General features: G+C 41.1%; 2 protein-coding genes across 3 annotated transcripts; both read left to right on the top strand.

Annotated features, from left to right (window-relative positions):
• Window positions 1-1338: 1338 nt before the first annotated feature.
• tbx3b (T-box transcription factor 3b) lies at window positions 1339-6107 on the top strand. 2 transcript variants are annotated; one of them, XM_079814486.1, is made up of 7 exons: window positions 1339-1863; window positions 2405-2672; window positions 2969-3115; window positions 3225-3301; window positions 3777-3910; window positions 4767-5317; window positions 5595-6103. In XM_079814486.1, exons 1-7 carry the CDS (start codon window positions 1568-1570, stop codon window positions 5904-5906), a joined length of 1785 nt encoding a protein of 594 aa, XP_079670612.1. In that variant the 5' UTR covers window positions 1339-1567; the 3' UTR covers window positions 5907-6103. The 2 variants fall into 2 exon arrangements, with proteins under 2 accessions (XP_079670612.1, XP_079670613.1); XM_079814487.1 differs by having other exon boundaries at window positions 1340-1863; window positions 3777-3856; window positions 5595-6107.
• Window positions 6108-6848: 741 nt separating this feature from the next.
• tm2d2 (TM2 domain containing 2) lies at window positions 6849-11519 on the top strand. Its single transcript, XM_079814349.1, has 4 exons — window positions 6849-7370; window positions 7494-7581; window positions 7736-7851; window positions 11139-11519. Exons 1-4 carry the CDS (start codon window positions 7099-7101, stop codon window positions 11350-11352), a joined length of 690 nt encoding a protein of 229 aa, XP_079670475.1. The 5' UTR covers window positions 6849-7098; the 3' UTR covers window positions 11353-11519.
• The last annotated feature ends 6495 nt before the right edge of the window (window positions 11520-18014 follow it).

Below are 18014 nucleotides of genomic sequence, written 5' to 3'. Positions count from 1 at the left end.
AGCAAGAAAAGACGGGACATATTTAAGGGCACCCCCCAAAATTGTGTTATATTACAGTTGTGCTTCACTATGAGAAATATGTAAAATATGAGAGATTGAACAGCTTTCTCATGTTGGACTCATGTATTTTGCGGTTGTGCTGTTAGATGCTTTTGCATAGATTACAGATGTTTGATTGATTATGGGTGGTCTTGTGGGAGGTGAGTGGGAGGGTAATTTAATGTGAGAGTCCTAAAAAAGCATCAGTTAGGGCAATATTGTTTATATGTACTGCTGTTTGTTATCCAGACAGTACTGTCATTATAGCATGACAACAGTTAATGTATAACATAAAATAATGTCAGAATAACGACAGTGAATATTTCTCAAGGCCTATTTCCAAATGGCACAATTCCTGCATAGCTTGGGGTTAAGACAGTCATAGTGGAACTTCCCATTTAACAACCCGTTTTAGGATTTTCAGAAAAATGTAAACAGTAAAACAACTGATAAACAAAATAACACATTATGGATTATGAAACAAAATAGCACAAACATAACGAAATATCAAACGAATTGTAATTGTATAAATGTAAATACAATATTGACTACAGCCTGAATATTTCAGTGTGTGCCGACTACTGTAACTAATAAAAATAAGGGAGATTTTGATGTCAGAATTTACAATATACAGTACACCAACCCCCATCGTAAAAAATATATACATAATCAATAAGTTGACAAACACTTTTTACATTGCTTTACCTCATCAAAACAAGTTAAGCTAAACTTTTTACAAGATTCAACTATAAGACAGTTTAATGTAATTTAAGTTGATTGTACTTAAATATTTAAGGCAGCAACATTTTTTTATTAAACAAAAAGGCCTACACAATGACACAAAATATGAAATCTTTGTTTTGGCAAATAAGTATGAATAATGTATCAATGTCAGATATATGCCTATAACTTTCTAATCTGAATCTATTTCAGTGTGGTTTTATTGTGTTTATAAGGGAATTTTTGTTCATGTATTTAGAGTATACAAAATCCCTGGCAGAGAAAACATAGCTACACCTGATCTGAGCAATTGTACTTTTGAATCAACCTTGACAACTAGCTCCCTTCCATGCCCTACATTCTTTCTTCACTTTATTCACTAACATGAGCAGCACTAAAATCTGGACAGCTGATGCTCCATTTGTATCAAATCACTTTGTTGCAGTTGATTCTTTATAAAAATCGATTTGCCACGCCCTTATGAAGCACAACTGGTTTGCATGTGTCCGCGGAGCCAATCAGAACCCCCTGACTGACCCGTCCCGACCAGAAACCACCATGTGTCTGGAGATCTGGCATAAGGTCCCCAAGGGTTCATCTGTGCGCACGAGACCCCATAAAACAACCTTTACTGTCTCTTCAGTTGGGATTTTCTCTCAACAGGACAAAGAAATGAAAGCATGAATGGATGACTCATTCAAAAACGCGAGATTAATTTTGACAAACAGTCGGTACAACTTCTGACACACTGAAACTAGCATGATTTCAGAGAGGAGTAGTGGGGATGGAGTGAATCCAAGTTGAGAGAATGGCGTATCACCACTTTAGACCGGCCAGTTCCGCTGACTTCTCTGTTAGTTCGATGCTTGGACAGCAGTCACAGTTTTTTCCTGTTGGATACGGGAAACAGCAGTTTGAGAACGTTCTCCATAACTCTATTCGTTTGGCACTCAAAGAAGCCGCTTCTCCCGCGCACCTCTCTGTGGAGACGAGAGACCTCGGACTGGCACCTGAGGATGACCCTGTGGTTCACCTGGAAGGCAAGGAACTGTGGGGGCAGTTTCACAAAAGCGGCACGGAGATGGTCATAACAAAGTCTGGAAGGTAAGAAATCATTTAAAACGATTAGACTCACAGTGTCTTTTGAAAAAGCAGCTTGACGATCTCAGCTATTCATGTGTAAACAATGTACTTATTGTGGTGTCACTAGCCTATTCTGAATTGGACATTTGCCTAGCTAACAAGGGACGTCCTCAGAACTTTGACTAACGTTCTGCCAAGGTTCTTTCAAAGTTATGCACAAACATTCTCACAGTAATTGCTAATAGAATGTTCGTCAAAAGTTATCTGGCCTTCAATAGGCTAATGTTCTCAAACCGTTACTATAAAACAATATTTTGTTTTCCCCTGAACGTTTTAGTTGGACGTTCATCAAGTGTTTTTTGACTATATTTCAGAATTTTCAAAGATGAAACTATGCCATAATGTTAAAATGTTTCTTTAAAATGTTTTATAAAACATGGTCATTTCGAACGTTCAGAGAATATCCAGAAATAACGTTTTACATATTTGAAAATTAGATAACAAAAATTTCTTAGAACATGAGTGTAAACGACAAGTGAAACGTGTCTTTTGCGTCTTTGAGGCGCATGTTTCCAGCTTTTAAAGTGCGCTGCAGCGGCTTTGACAGGAAGGCGAGGTACATCCTTCTGATGGATATAGTCGCGGCTGATGACTTCAGATACAAGTTTCACAACTCCCGTTGGATGGTGGCTGGAAAGGCCGATCCAGAAATGCCCAAACGAATGTACATCCACCCAGACAGTCCTGCTACCGGGGAGCAATGGATGTCCAAAGCTGTGACTTTTCATAAACTCAAACTGACGAACAATATATCTGACAAACATGGATTTGTGAGTATTTTGAATAGGCCATATAGCCTATGTAGCATATGCTCTAATTTATGAATTAGAATTTTATTGTATAGCCTATATCACCCTCATTTTCTCTGTCACCAAGCAAGTAAAAGGCAAATGCGCTATGTAGCCTACATTCAACAAGTTGCGTGTAGCCTATCAAACAGCTCATTAAAGTTATTTTTTGTTTAATTCTGTGTGAAAAGATTCGGTGAAATCCGAACAGAAATGTTTTAAAATGTCTTAAACATAGGCCTAATTCATATGAAAAGGGATATGATTTTGTTTTGCAGACAATTTTAAACTCCATGCACAAATATCAGCCGAGGTTTCATGTCGTTCGAGCCAACGACATCCTCAAACTTCCCTACAGCACATTCAAAACATACGTGTTTCCTGAGACTGAATTTATCGCTGTGACTGCATACCAAAACGAAAAGGTGACAGGATTGATTCAAAAGTTTTATCCAAGAAACCACATATTATCCTAAAAAAGTTGTAAACAAGTAATTTGATATCTTCATTAACACGTTGACCTTACCTTTACAGATAACTCAGCTGAAAATCGATAATAATCCATTTGCCAAGGGATTCCGCGATACAGGAAATGGGAGACGAGAGAAAAGGTAGGCTATTTTTTTTCTATAAATTATAAATCTAAAATGCCTTTATTTTGCATTTTCATTTATTTTTCAGAACAAATTATAATATCAGCCTATATTGAAGTGAAAAGTTCATCTGAATAATCCATAATTTCGGAACATTTGATCTGCCCCTTTTCGCTTTAATGACCGGTAGCCTACTGTATGAACACAACTTTGTGTAAAACTTGATGATTATGTTCTCCAGCATGATTTGAGAATGATATAACAAAGGATTTTTGACATTTGAAACAAAGAAGTTCACATTACGTAGGCTATTATTTGACTAGTGCAGAATTTTTCTTTTTTATTCCATTTGTGTTTTTTTTAATTCTCAGAAACTTTCTCTTTATTTCCAGGTGTTAGAAATCTCATATTTTCAATGTGGACATATATGAACAGAACTGCCTAAAAAGATTCATTTTAATATTCACTGACATGATTATTTTTCAATACTTAGGAAACAGATGTTGCATCAGAATTGCGATGTGGAAGGGAAAAAAGCCAATTTGTTCGCAGACGACTCGTCTTTTGACCAAAGTACATCAAATTATTTAATTCAAGAAACTAATGTTGTTACATCAACTTCAACAGGTATTCGTTTGGAATTTAATTTACGCTATATCATATATATATATATATATATATATATATATATATATATATATATATATATATATATATATATATATATATATATATATATATATATTAGTTATATGTTAATTATTAATTTTGTTTTAACAATTTTAACAAATCATACAAATGCATGTTATTTTTACTGTCCTATAATGTTACTATAATAAGATATACATAAAAGATGTTTACATATAGTCCACAAGACAAAGAAATAGTTGAATTTATAAAAATGACCGCATTCAAAAGTTTACATATTGATTCTTAACACTGTGTGTTGTTACCTGGATGATCCACGGCTGTTTTTTTGTTTTGTGATGGTTGTTCTTGAGTCCTTTGTTTGTCCTGAGCAGTTAAACTGCCCAACGTTCTTCAGAAAAATTCTCCATATTTGAACCCTTTCCAGCAGTGACTTCATGATTTTGAGATCCAGCGACTCAAACACAACTATTACAAAAGCTGCAAACATTCACTGATGCTCAAAAGGAAACAATGCGGGGGGTGAAATCTTTTTGAATTTGAAGATCAGGGTAAATTGTACGTATTTTGTCTTCTGGGAAGCATGTAAATATCTTCTGAAATTAAAAAATATTATCTTTAAACAAAATAAGAAAAATTGACGCATCTTCATCCTGTTCAAAACTTTTCACCTCCGGCATCATATTTTATTAAAATAATTAACATTTTGCAGACTCTGTAAACTTTTGACCACGACTATATATATATAGATAGATAGATATAAAAAATCTATTTTTTTTTATTAATATTATTGGTATTCTCATAAACACACACTTATTAGATATGTTTTCTACAGATATGAATGAGAGCGACATTGATGGATATGGGGATGAGAAGGAAAGCAACGAAGATGAAAATCAGTCAATTTCTCAAGATGAGCAAAATTCCAGAGAAATCTCTACAACAGTGCAAGAGTCCAAGGACCATTTAAAAGAGAAGATACGGGGAGATTGGAACATAGAGGTCAACAACAAGGAAAAGCATGGTGAGGAGAAGGGTACTGAACATTTACCCTTTGATAAAAAACATGCTGAAAAATCCAAGTTTGCAGTTGATGCGACTGATGTTTCTCAGAAGGGTTTGCTTGCTCTGCCCTATTACATCCCCACTCCAGGCCTAATTAATTCGCTGCGTGTGCCGGCACAGGTCTTGTCAAATTTATGTCCGTTTAACTATGTTGGACCACTTCCACTTTTGGCATCTGAAGCAACTGGTCCTTGGTTATCAAGAAGGTCAAATGAAGGGGAGGGTCAAAGTTACAGCACTTCAGTCTCAACCTCACAACAAAGACTTACTGACATGCCAGATTTACCCCCTAACTTTCAGCAGCACAGAACGACCTCTCAGGTAGGTCCATAATTCATGATGTAAGCCTAATATTTGGTTGAATATCACTAGAAATAAAAAATAATTTTAAACTATTTTAAAATAATAATACATATATATATATATATATATATATATATATATATATATATATATATATATATATATATATATATATAAAGACACAAGGCATGCTAAATAAAATATGTTGTGTTGTTTTATAGCCTTTAACTTGCATGAAAATTATAACTTAAAAATGTAAAGTATATACAATATATATTTGATCTGATTTTCACAGGGTGTGCTTGTCTCGGCGCATGGAAGTGTCTTGTCTTATCCACAGAGTTACATGGCTACATCTGCTGCAACCTCCTCTTCGATATCATACCAGGTTCAATGCCCCCCTTTTCTCAACGTTAGCTACCGATCCCGATGCAGACCCTACCCTGTACCAATGTGGGTACATGGCCGAAAAATGCCACAAACCTCAGTATTTATACCATATGGTGAAACTGATACAAATGAGCATACTGGTATTACAACTCCTGGATCAACTGAGTTTAGATCAAAACCTAATAAGGGTCAAAACATAACATGTCGGGATCTCTAGAGATGTATGTACAGGAAAAAAAAAACTCAGCAAGTTGTAATTATGTGCATTATAAGTCTATGGTATGTATCAACTGAAGGTCTGGATTAATAATAATATATACTATTTATTCTTTAGTGTTTATCTGCTGTGGAAATGTGTGGAAAATGCATAAAATATATGAAGTTGCAGAGCAACTATTAAATAAATTTCATACCAATTTTTCTGTCTTTTCCCCTTTATTTGCTTTACTTATTATTGTTGTAACTGCACTATAGCAAGCCTACTTTAGTTTTAAACCACTTAGATTATTACATTTATTTATTTATTTTAACAACTGTAGCACTTAAGCATATTTTTACTTTATGCAATGTATCACAGTCTTAGCAATATAATTCTTTATTTAAGATTGATGCTATGTCCATACACTTTGTTTTTATATAAATTGTATATAAATACGTAATAATCTTACATTAACAACTTTCATTTATAGTTTAAGAAAATGTCAAACCTTAGTTTTCAAAAGTGCAAAAAAAAGCACCTCCCCCCAAATGCACCTCTATCTTAATTTCACCACAAGAGGTCATCCGTAACCCGTGTGATGACACGAGATCTGCTGGGCTACTGCATTAAAAAGGTTCACTCAGCGCAGGGTGGAAGCAGGGGGTATTTTTTATACTTAACAACTTTAGTGATACATTAAGATTACATTTCTAAATATATACTTTTTTTTTCTAAATAAATCTACCCAGTCAAGTAAAATAAACATTTCTTTAAAAAAAGGTCTGACATGCTAATCTCAAAGGAATTGTTTCCTATTTGCCACAAAAATGATGTTGAAATTTACACCGACATATGTTTAGTAACTAAGTATTTAGCAGCAAAACACTATTTATTTATAGTATATCGATGTATTTCTTGATATAAATAATACTAAAAATGAACATGAAATGACGTAACGCCACACAAAATAGCGTCATCACAATGCGCCGCCTATTTTGTCTACTGTACAGCTCAGTTTTGGCTTGTATTTCCTAGTTGCAGTATAATATGGTACATATTCGGTCACAATACGGTACATAAGTCAGTCGACTATTATTAAATAATACCGCCGGTAATATGTCGACTGGCAAAATCACCGCTAGGTAGCTGCTGTCTCGTTTATTAGCTGAAAGATCAGTTAGCCGTTCAGCTCAACTGCTGTTCAGAAATCATGCCGCAGATTTCAGTCAACTACATTTTATTATGCGGACAGTTCTTGTTGCTCTTTACAGTGCTGCTTTTACAGTGTCTGGACGGGATTCACTCGCAAAACTCAACTGATCCACCCGGAAACAGAGTAACGACCAGCAAAACAGTGTTCAACGAACAACCAGGAGAAGAAAGTGTGACGGAGAGTGTTATAACGTTACCTACTGAAACATCAAATCACACGGAGCAGTACGAGTATAGCCCTCCATCACCTGTCGTCCTCTGTAGATACCTGTAAGTACACTTCACCTTTCTGAAGCACGCGGCCTGTTTTGTGTAAACAACAACAACGACTTGCAGTTCAGTAGGAGCTGGTATAGTCTACTATATGAAGATCATTTGTGCTATTTCATTTAGACCACAGGAATTCATATTCTGCCAAGATCCAGTCGATCACGGAGGAAATGTTTCTGCCTTTCAGGAACTGGGCTATGGATGTGTAAAGGCAAGTACATTTTTATTGGAAAGATATGTTGATCTGCAGTTCAGAGCCTTGACAACTCTTGCTTTTTAATAGGCTATATATATAATGAAATCCATTCCAGCTGATGTTTATGTATGTGTAGCCAAGCTAAAAGCATACAATTTACATTTTACAGTTTGGCGGTCAAGTGTACAAAGATGTGAACCATACCCAGGTATTATGCACGGCACTGGACGGCATAGAGTGCGCTGGACCACGGGAGTTTCTCAGAGGCAATGAGCCATGCATCAAGTAAGTGAAACCCAATATAGCAGGGCTCCAGTTCGTGGACTTTCTGGAAATCTGGAAAATGAAAATAGCAGCATTTTCTTTTTGCACTAAGCATAAAAGGTGTTACATGCTATTCATACTTTAGTGCAAATTGTGGCAGAAACTGCAGTGTTTGCAACTCAGTGTATTGTAGTACATTATAAGAGCAATAAATGCAATAATAATGACAACATATTTTGTCTATATAATTAAAAAATAATAAATTGGATGCTGCCTTATGCCTTTTTCTTGTCATTAACCTTAAATCGTGGGCAGAGTTAGAGTAAATAGCTTTTGCCAACAAAATGGCCTATTTGCACTTAAAGGAACACTCCACTTTTTTTTGAAAATAGGCTCATTTTCCAACTCCCCTAGAGTTAAACTCTCATTCCTGCGTAATAATCAAGGAACTTTGCTGGTGTACCATGGGTGCAACAGGCAATGATATTACACAGCACCTGAAAATAGGCTAACTACCGTCAACGTAACCAACGTTACAACCTGCTCGCACAGAGAGCGTGCTGGGGACTATTTTCACACTTTGTAATTAGGGCTGGGCGATATGGCCAAAATTTCATATCCCGATATAGCTCATTTGATATCCCGATAACGATATACATAACGATATAGCAATTTTTCTGTTAATTCAGTTTATGAATAGTCTATACAAAATTGCAATGTGGAAATGCAGTTTGAAATGATATACAAAACAAATAAAGGTAGTATGGACTAAATTTTTATTTTATTTAGAACCTTTTTTTCAAGCAAGACTGTTGGTAAAGCCTCCACTTTGGCCCGACATGCATCATATAAATCAGGTAACACAACTTTAGTAATGTGTTTTCGGCTGGGCATTTCGTATCTCAGATCGAGTGTTTGCACCAACTCACAAAACCCGCGTTTCTCGACCGTGTAGATTGGAACCATATCTTTGCAGATATGCTTGGCAACAGCAGAAGTGATCTCCTTCCATCTGCAGGAGCTATGGCTATATGGTGTCTGTGCCACGCGTAAAAGCCTGTTGCAGCGTTTGTGTCTGGAGTTTGTTTTGAGCGCTTATGCCACCACTCGACACTGCTTTTGCAGTTTTTGCTCGTTTACTCTCTCTGTATTCTTTTTCGTGATTCTTGCGCAGGTGATAAAATGAATTAGTAGTGTTGGAATCCGTTGTTGGCACTGGGAGCCGGCAAACTTTACAAACAACTGTTGTCTGGTGTAAGTCGGTCTTCCTATATCCAAACCACGTCCATGCAATAGAAGTCACCCCTCTTTTAGGTACAAGCTCCTCGGTTTGGGTTGGCTGGTCATCTTGTTGAGAATTACCCTGGTCTGAACCGCGTCTACTACCGTCTTCCTCCATGTTTGTTTATGTATTGCAGCGTGCATGGGCATGCCGTGGCGTGAGGTGCATCTTGACGTAAAATTCTGCCGTAAACGCCTTATCGTGGCGTAAACGATAGAGCCTTATATAAAATGATAGACATTTTCGATCGTCCAGACGATATATTTCGTCATATTGCCCAGCCCTATTTGTAATATCATTGTACCGCTGCCCCCATGGTACGCCAGCAAAGTTCCATGATTACTATGCAGGAATGAGAGAATAGTTCCTAGCCATATTGGTCTAGAAAATCGCAACTTTTCATTTTCCGTCGGTCTTAGTATACGATGTAACTACAGAAGAGTCAAGTTTTAAATAGGAAAAATATTGAAAGTCGTTGGTCATTTTTGAGTGAGATGCTAACGGTCCAATCAGATTCAATGATCTATGCTAAGCTATGCTTAAAGTGCTACCGCCAGACCCGGAGATCAGCTGAATGGATTTGAAAACGGTAAAACTCAACTGTTGGAAAAAAAAAACACTCTTGTCTTGAGTGTTCCATTAAGGCAGACCTGGGCATTGCACGGCCCGCGGGCCACATCCGGCCCTCTGGCTATCCTTGTCCGGCCCACGTGAGGTAATTAACGTTTTTGAATGAAACAGCCATTTGAACGAATCAGTTGAATCTCACTGACTCACTCATTAACAGTGACATGCTGCCACATACTGGCGGTTTTAATTTCACATTTAAAGTATCTTTTCATTTGAAATAACTTCAAACATTTTATGTTTAAAACATCAAAACACAGAGTCAATAGAAAAAAATCCTCAGCGTTGAGCCCTGTAATTGGTAAATTAAAAGTCAAACACATATAGGTGTAATTAGGTGCATGCAATACAACCGCACTGCTTTTATTTTATTTTTTTTACAGAAACTGTATGCACCATCACTCAAATGGGTTCACGATCATGTAGGACAGCTTTCAAGAAGCTTTGCATTTAGACCTTAAATATGTAAGCTAACATTAAAAAATATATATTCAGAATGTAGAGTTTTTAACAAGGCATGAACTTCAAAGTATTTATTTACTGAATTCAATTGGTCCGGCCCTCTACAACTGCTCCTGTCTCTCATGTGGCCCCTTGGGAAAATTAATTGCCCACCCCTGCTTTAAGGTGATGATATACGGGGCAACTTTTAGAGTTGCAAACCATTGTGATGTGAATGGGTAACAAATTTCTATCTGGATACTTTAGAACGGTCGTGGGCCTGTGTCTCACCTGGTTTCACAAAATATTTAATATAATAAAATCATGGACATAATTATAAACTTTAAAAAACAAAATCATAGAAATATTTATACTGGATATAGCTGTAAAATATTTCATCATCTAGTCTTTTGTTGAGTAAAACTTGTTTGCTAGCCATAGAAATGCTTGTTTTGTATGCAAAGTGTTCTTTTGAGTAAGTTCTTTTTAATAAATCACCAAAATAGTCTGCTTCATTAGCAAACTGGTCTGAATCAAAATGATTTTTTTAAATTGTTATCCAGTAATCACAAATGACTAGTAAGGTAATGGGAAATGAATTAGTCAAAAGCGTCATATCACTATTTATTTATTTAAAGGAAATATCACTAACATGAGATGACAGCCAGTTACAGTTAAACAAAGTGTTTCCTGTTCTTCACAAGTGAGCATTGCATAATTTTTTATTTAATTACCACAAGGGGGCAGTGAGGTACTGTGGATTCCTTTCACTGAGAGTAAATGTGCCTAATGTATCTCAAACTGACCATCAGTAAATAGAGCTATCAATTCACAAGCTTTATACGAAGCATAAAACATTTAACTGTGGACAGTCTTTTCAGTACATGCATAATTGTGTTAATGCAATTCTTTTCTTTAAGTCATTGATATTAAAAGATTTTCCTCTTTGATATTTAAGATACACAGGACACTACTTCATCACCACCCTACTGTACTCATTTTTCCTGGGATGTTTTGGCGTCGATCGGTTCTGTCTCGGACACACTGGGACTGCGGTGGGAAAGCTGCTTACCCTGGGCGGCCTTGGCATTTGGTGGTTTGTGGACCTGATTCTCCTGATAACAGGGGGACTGACTCCCAGCGACAGCAGCAACTGGTGCACTTTTTACTGACATAAAGTGGCTGTAGCTTTTCACCTTTCTCGCAAGTTATATTGAATACACTGAATGCATGGGCCTTATTTGCCTTTATTATTTGTAAAATACTGTTCTTGTTTCTTTTGTAAAATGTTTGTGACGCAGTGATGCAAATAAATGTCATCTTCCAAGAGTAAAACTCACCAAGTGTAATCTTTATTAAACAACAAAGTTGTCAAGGAAATTAGTTTGGTATTTTCAGTACACACTACACTCTTTATTGTATGATCTGTCTGAACATGCTCTGTTAATAAATTATGTTTAAAATCACCAAGTTTATTGCAGACTGTGCCAAAACAGCTGCAGCAATGTTACAGACATTATTTTAGACTGAATACCTACAAAGAGCTGTCAACGGACAGATGTTATGAAACAGCTTGCAATTAAAAATACATACAATAATAGACTCTATTAAACATGCATCCCTTGGCAGAATTCCCATGGCTTTTATCACAGACTTTTCAAAACACTATACCTTTTTATTGTTTTGTGGCTTTTGTGTTTCTTGTTCATTATGTATGAGATTTTTTTTATTGCTGAACAGTTGATCTACTGAAAAAAGGGGCTATATATATATATATATATATATATATATATATATATATACAGTGAGGAAAATAAGTATTTGAACACTATTTTGCAAGTTCTCCCACTTAGAAATCATGGAGGGGTCTGAAATTGTCATCGTAGGTGCATGTCCACTGTGAGAGACATAATCCAAAAAAAAAAAATAATCCAGAAATCACAATGTATGATTTTTTAACTATTTATTTGTATGATACAGCTGCAAATAAGTATTTGAACACCTGAGAAAATCAATGTTAATATTTGGTACAGCAGCCTTTGTTTGCAATTACAGAGGTCAAACGTTTCCTGTAGTTTTTCACCAGGTTTGCACACACTGCAGGAGGGATTTTGGCCCACTCCTCCACACAGATCTTCTCTAGATCAGTCAGGTTTCTGGCCTATCGCTGAGAAACACCGAGTTTGAGCTCCCTCCAAAGATTCTCTATTGGGTTTAGGTCTGGAGACTGGCTAGGCCTCGCCAGAACCTTGATATGCTTCTTACAGAGCCACTCCTTGGTTATCCTGGCTGTGTGCTTCGGGTCATTGTCATGTTGGAAGACCCAGCCTCGACCCATCTTCAATGCTCTAACTGAGGGAAGGAGGTTGTTCCCCAAAATCCCGCAATACATGGCCCCGGTCATCCTCTCCTTAATACAGTGCAGTCGCCCTGTCCCATGTGCAGAAGAACACCCCCAAAGCATGATGCTACCACCCCCATGCTTCACAGTAGGGATGGTGTTCTTGGGACGGTACTCATCATTCTTCTTCCTCCAAACACGTTTAGTGGAATTATGACCAAAAAGTTCTATTTTGGTCTCATCTGACCACATGACTTTCTCCCATGACTCCTCTGGATCATCCAAATGGTCATTGGCAAACTTAAGACGGGCATGGACATGTGCTGGTTTAAGCAGGGGAACCTTCCATGCCATGCATGATTTCAAACCATGACGTCTTAGTGTATTACCAACAGTAACCTTGGAAATGGTGGTCCCAGCTCTTTTCAGGTCATTGACCAGCTCCTCCCGTGTAGTTCTGGGCTGATTTCTCACCTTTCTTAGGATCATTGAGACCCCACGAGGTGAGATCTTGCATGGAGCCCAAGTCCGAGGGAGATTGACAGTCATGTTTAGCTTCTTCCATTTTCTGATGATTGCTCCAACAGTGGACCTTTTTTCACCAAGCTGCTTGGCAATTTCCCCGTAGCCCTTTCCAGCCTTGTGGAGGTGTACAATTTTGTCTCTAGTGTCTTTGGACAGCTCTTTGGTCTTGGTCATGTTAGTAGTTGGATTCTTACTGATTGTATGGGGTGGACAGGTGTCTTTATGCAGCTAACGACCTCAAACAGGTGCATCTAATTTAGGATAATAAATGGAGTGGAGGTGGACATTTTAAAGGCAGACTAACAGGTCTTTGAGGGTCAGAATTCTAGCTGATAGACAGGTGTTCAAATACTTATTTGCAGCTGTATCATACAAATAAATAGCAAAAAAATCATACATTGTGATTTCTGGAATTTTTTTTTTTTTAGATTATGTCTCTCACAGTGGACATGCACCTACGATGACAATTTCAGACCCCTCCATGATTTCTAAGTGGGAGAACTTGCAAAATAGCAGGGTGTTCAAATACTTATTTTCCTCACTGTATATATAGCCACACATCCAAGATTATTGCTTTAAAACATGTGCTCACAATTTTTGGCTAAACATGGATAACAGACTTGTTTGGCTGGTGTGGGGCATAAAAAGGATTCCTTATTTGAAAGCAGCAGGTAGTAAGCACATGATTGAATTCAGCCTGACAGATCATCAACCTCAATGTTTTCATGCATTTCAAGTCTCTTATTTAAAACATTGCAAGAGTACACACGGTTATTTATTAAGTGCTTACAACAATACCATCATACACTACAGTTCAAACGTTTGAGGTCAGTAAGATTTAGTAAAGACAATGTTCCAAATATCTCTATTACAAAAAAATGCTTTTTTTAAAAAAACTTTCTAGTCCTCAAATAATCAGAAAAAATGTATCACGGTTTCCAGGAAAATATTAAAGGGGCTATATGCGTTTTTCTGAAATTTAAACTCGCGACTGACACCTGTGGCCAAAAAACAGAACTGCTCTCATTTTCTGCTCGCTCTCGCAGCGGTGGTGGCGTCACATCCGCAGACAGCGCGGGAAAAGACGACCCGCCAGAAAATAGGAAAAATAGGATACAGGCTTATGGGTGCACCCACTGTGAGCGAACAAGGTGTCAGTATGCTCATCAGGAGATGTTTGAGTCATAAATGGTAAAATAAAAAGGCTATTGTTACGTTTATTTTTGGGGAAAAAGTTGCATATAGCCCCTTTAAGCAGCACAACTGTTCCCTTTCGAGGGAACTCCCACTGCATCGGAACGACGAATTTGGGGACACTCCCTAAGCAACAGCGCGTCTGAAGTATGAATGAAATCAGGCCAATCCTGATTGGTGTTGCGTCATGACGTAACTATGACGGCATACCCGGAAGATACATAAAGGATAGCCCAGGCATAGTAATGGCAGTTATCGCTCTTCAGCATAGCGCTCTTTGTGAAATCTGTCTGTCTATTTATTGTTGTTCGTTGTGAGAGTGAAAAAGTGTGTGAGATGGCGACTGAGAAGGCAAGGGACTTCAAGCAGTGTGTGCACCCGTGTCCCCGCTACATGTCGGGCTCGGACACACACTCGCTTTGTGTTCAGTGCCTGGGTGTGGAGCATGCTCAGGCGGCTCTCGAGGGAGCCGCCTGTGAACATTGTGAGCGGCTCACACTCAGGCTCTTGCGTTCTCGGCTGGCCGTGTTCGATGAGGCCGGCCAGCCTCGTGAGCCCTCTGGTTCTGGACCCGCTGTTGCTGAGGCAAAGCGGCGTCGCAGATCCTGGGGCTCACAGCGGGATCTATCAGACAGGTTTGGGACTGCTGAGGCACCTTCCCAAACTTCGTCTGACGATTCCGAGATTCTCCCTCCCCGTGTGGAAGCCCGCGCTGCGGCTTCTTCCCCCGGGGTGGAGAATCCGATGTTCATTCTCTCTGGTTCTGAGGAACCAGATGAGGTGGACATCGAAGCGGGCGGTGAAGCACCAGATGAGTCGCCACTTCACCCACCTGCTCAAGAGGAACTGGTCGAGGTTTTGACCCGTGCGGTGGCCAAATTAAGATTAGATTGGCCACAGGAAAATGAGGAAATCCAGCCACCAAGCAGGCTGGATGACCGATTCCTTTCACGCCGGGCTCAAACACCTCGCCGGGGTTTGCCTTTTTCGCCGAGTTGTGCAAGTCTTGGAGAAAGCCGTATTCGGCACGCGTTTCCAATCCCCCTGTATTGGACTATTCTAATGTCCTGGGGGCGCGTGAAGCCGGATACGGGACGATGCCGCGGGTGGAAGATGCGCTCGCGGGCTATCTTTCTCCCGAGTCGGCATCGTCGCTGAAAGCCCCGGTACTGCCCACCAAGCCCTGCAGGGACACCTCAGCCTTGGTGGGCAGAGCCTATATGGCGGCTGGGCGGGCTGGTAGTTCCTTGCATACCCTTTCCATCTTGCAAGCCTACCAGGCCGACCTCCTGAAGGAGTTGGACGAGGGTGAGGGTCCCTCTCCGGGGGACATATTGGAGCTCCGGAAAGCTGCGGATTTGTCTCTCCGCATCACCAAGGAGACGGCCCGCGCTGTGGGCCGCTCTATGGCATCTATGGTGACTGTGGAGAGACATTTATGGCTGAATTTATCGGGGATGAAGGAGAAGGATAAAACCTTCCTTCTAGATCTCGCCTTCTGGTCTGTTCGGCGACGCCGTTAATATCGTCGTCGACAGATTCCAGGAGGCGAGGAAGCAGTCAGCAGCTTTCCGCCAATATCTCCCTCGTCGCTCCAAAGGGAAGGCTGCCTCCAGCGGGCAGCCTCAGCCGTCCACCAGTTCCTCGCACCGGCAGGTGCAAAAGCAGAGCGTCGCCTCTCGAGCCCCTCCTCCTGGAGCTTGGCAACAGAGGCGGCGCTCGCACCAGCAGGCTTCCGCACCTATGGGCGATTTGAGAAACGTCCTTCAGGCTAGGAAGGCTGCTGGGAAGAAGTCCTAGCTTCGGCTGGACTTCAAAGAGCGGTCCCCCCCGCGCAGGAACAACCGAGGTTGTCCCCGCCTCGGCGCTCTCGGGAAATCGATGTGGTAATCCCGCCGTCACAGACGCTTCGGGCCACATCGGTTTCCCGCAGACGTTCACTGCTCCAGCCGCCTCCGGGAGGACTTGCGACTGGGCAGTTAACACGTCCGTACACCGAAAATTGTCCCCAACTGCTCCCTGCCGGTTCGCCGCTTCAGGGGGTTGGGGACAAGGCTCGGTTGATACCCGAAGCCAGCCTCGAGAGGTTCCGCTGGTTCCCTTAGTAGATTATCTCGGCGCGTGGAAACGCCTTCCGAGTATTTCTACGTGGGTCCTGCGTACTGTAGAAAAAGGTTACAGACTGCAGTTCAGCCACCCTCCACCAAAATTCTGTGGAGTGACATGGACTGTAGTGGAACCAGAGCGGGTTCGGGTTATGGAACAGGAAGTAGAATCCTTGCTGGTAAAGGGGGCCATAGAGTATGTTCCCCCGCCAGAGAGGGAGTCCGGGTTCTACAGCCGGTACTTCATAGTTCCAAAGAAGGATGGAGGGTTGCGTCCTATTCTGGATCTGAGGTATTTGAACCGATCTCTGATGAGGTTCAGGTTCAAAATGCTCACCATTCCTACTATCGTGAGTCAGATCCAGTCCGAGGACTGGTTCGTCACGATAGATCTGAAGGACGCATACTTCCATATATCCATCCTTCCGTGTCACAGGAAGCTCTTGAGGTTCGCTTTCGGGGGCGAGGCGTACCAATATCGAGTGCTTCCCTTTGGTCTAGCTCTTTCCCCACGCACATTCACAAAGTGCATGGATGCAGCTCTGGCTCCAATGAGACTCCAGGGCATCCGTGTGCTGAATTATATCGATGATTGGCTCATTCTGGCCCAATCGTACGATATGGCGGTTCGGCATCGAGATGTCGTTCTGGCCCACATAAAGTGCTTGGGGCTGAGACTCAACACCAAGAAAAGTGTGTTGACGCCATCCCAGAGAACTACGTTTCTGGGAGTCGTGTGGGATTCGACTTCGATGCGGGCACAATTAGCCCCCGCACGAGTCGAAACCACGCGGGCGATGGTCTCAGGATTAAGGCTAGGCCACAGCATCACTGTCAGGCACTTCCAGAGGGTGCTGGGTCACATGGCAGCAGCGTCCAACGTAATACCTTTTGGCCTGCTGCACATGAGACCTCTACAGTGGTGGCTGAAAACCATGATCAGGGTAACGCGCGTTTGCCTTCGTTCCCTAGCCATATGGAAAGAACCTTGGTTTCTGTCCCAGGGGCCAGTGTTGGGAGCGTCCTTTTGCTGGAAATCCGTTTCAACAGACGCCTCCCTCACTGGTTGGGGTGCGGTCATGGACGGCCGCTTTGCGAGGGGCCCTTGGGAGGGCTGTCATTCCTCCTGGCACATAAATTGCCTGGAGATGATGGCGGTCTACAAAGCTCTCAGGAGCTTTCTCCCGGACCTCGGCGGTCACCATGTCCTGGTACGGACAGACAATACGTCTGTCGTAGCGTACCTCAACCGGCAGGGGGGTCTCAGATCGCGCCCTCTATGCAGACTGGCGCATCAGATCCTCCTGTGGGCCCAAGGGAAACTGTTGTCCATCAGGGCAATGTATGTCCCGGGGGTCCAAAATCAGGGAGCAGACATCCTGTCGAGGCAGGGGCTGAGGCCCGGGGAATGGCGACTCCACCCGGAGGTGGTGGAGGCCATGTGCGAGAGGTTTGGCCCAGTGGAAGTGGATTTATTCGCGTCTCGAGAGACGACCCACTTCCCACTGTGGTTTTCTCTCACGCATCCGGCCCCTCTGGGGCTGGATGCCATGGTGCAGACATGGCCGAGGCTACGTCTGTATGCATTTCCCCCGATCGCTCTGCTCCCGGGAGTCCTGGAGCGGGTCCGTCGACAGGGCGCCAACCTGCTTCTGGTGGCGCCACGTTG

This window comes from Gobio gobio (assembly GCF_949357685.1).
Source record: "Gobio gobio genome assembly, chromosome: 4".
Classification (NCBI taxonomy): Eukaryota; Metazoa; Chordata; class Actinopteri; order Cypriniformes; family Gobionidae; genus Gobio; species Gobio gobio.
Note: the sequence above shows the minus strand (reverse complement) of the source record. Positions and strands in the feature narration are given on the sequence as shown.

What these genes read in the sequence shown, in the direction of transcription:
- tbx3b (XM_079814486.1), top strand. Translation starts at nt 1,568, where the DNA reads ATGGCGTATCACCACTTTAGACCGGCCAGTTCCGCTGACTTCTCTGTT. An exon ending in AATGGGAGACGAGAGAAAAG is followed by an intron (nt 3,302 to 3,776) that starts GTAGGCTATTTT and finishes TTCAATACTTAG; the next exon opens with GAAACAGATGTTGCATCAGA. An exon ending in AGCACAGAACGACCTCTCAG is followed by an intron (nt 5,318 to 5,594) that starts GTAGGTCCATAA and finishes TGATTTTCACAG; the next exon opens with GGTGTGCTTGTCTCGGCGCA.
- tm2d2 (XM_079814349.1), top strand. Translation starts at nt 7,099, where the DNA reads ATGCCGCAGATTTCAGTCAACTACATTTTATTATGCGGACAGTTCTTG. An exon ending in TGGGCTATGGATGTGTAAAG is followed by an intron (nt 7,582 to 7,735) that starts GCAAGTACATTT and finishes TACATTTTACAG; the next exon opens with TTTGGCGGTCAAGTGTACAA. An exon ending in GGCAATGAGCCATGCATCAA is followed by an intron (nt 7,852 to 11,138) that starts GTAAGTGAAACC and finishes TTGATATTTAAG; the next exon opens with ATACACAGGACACTACTTCA.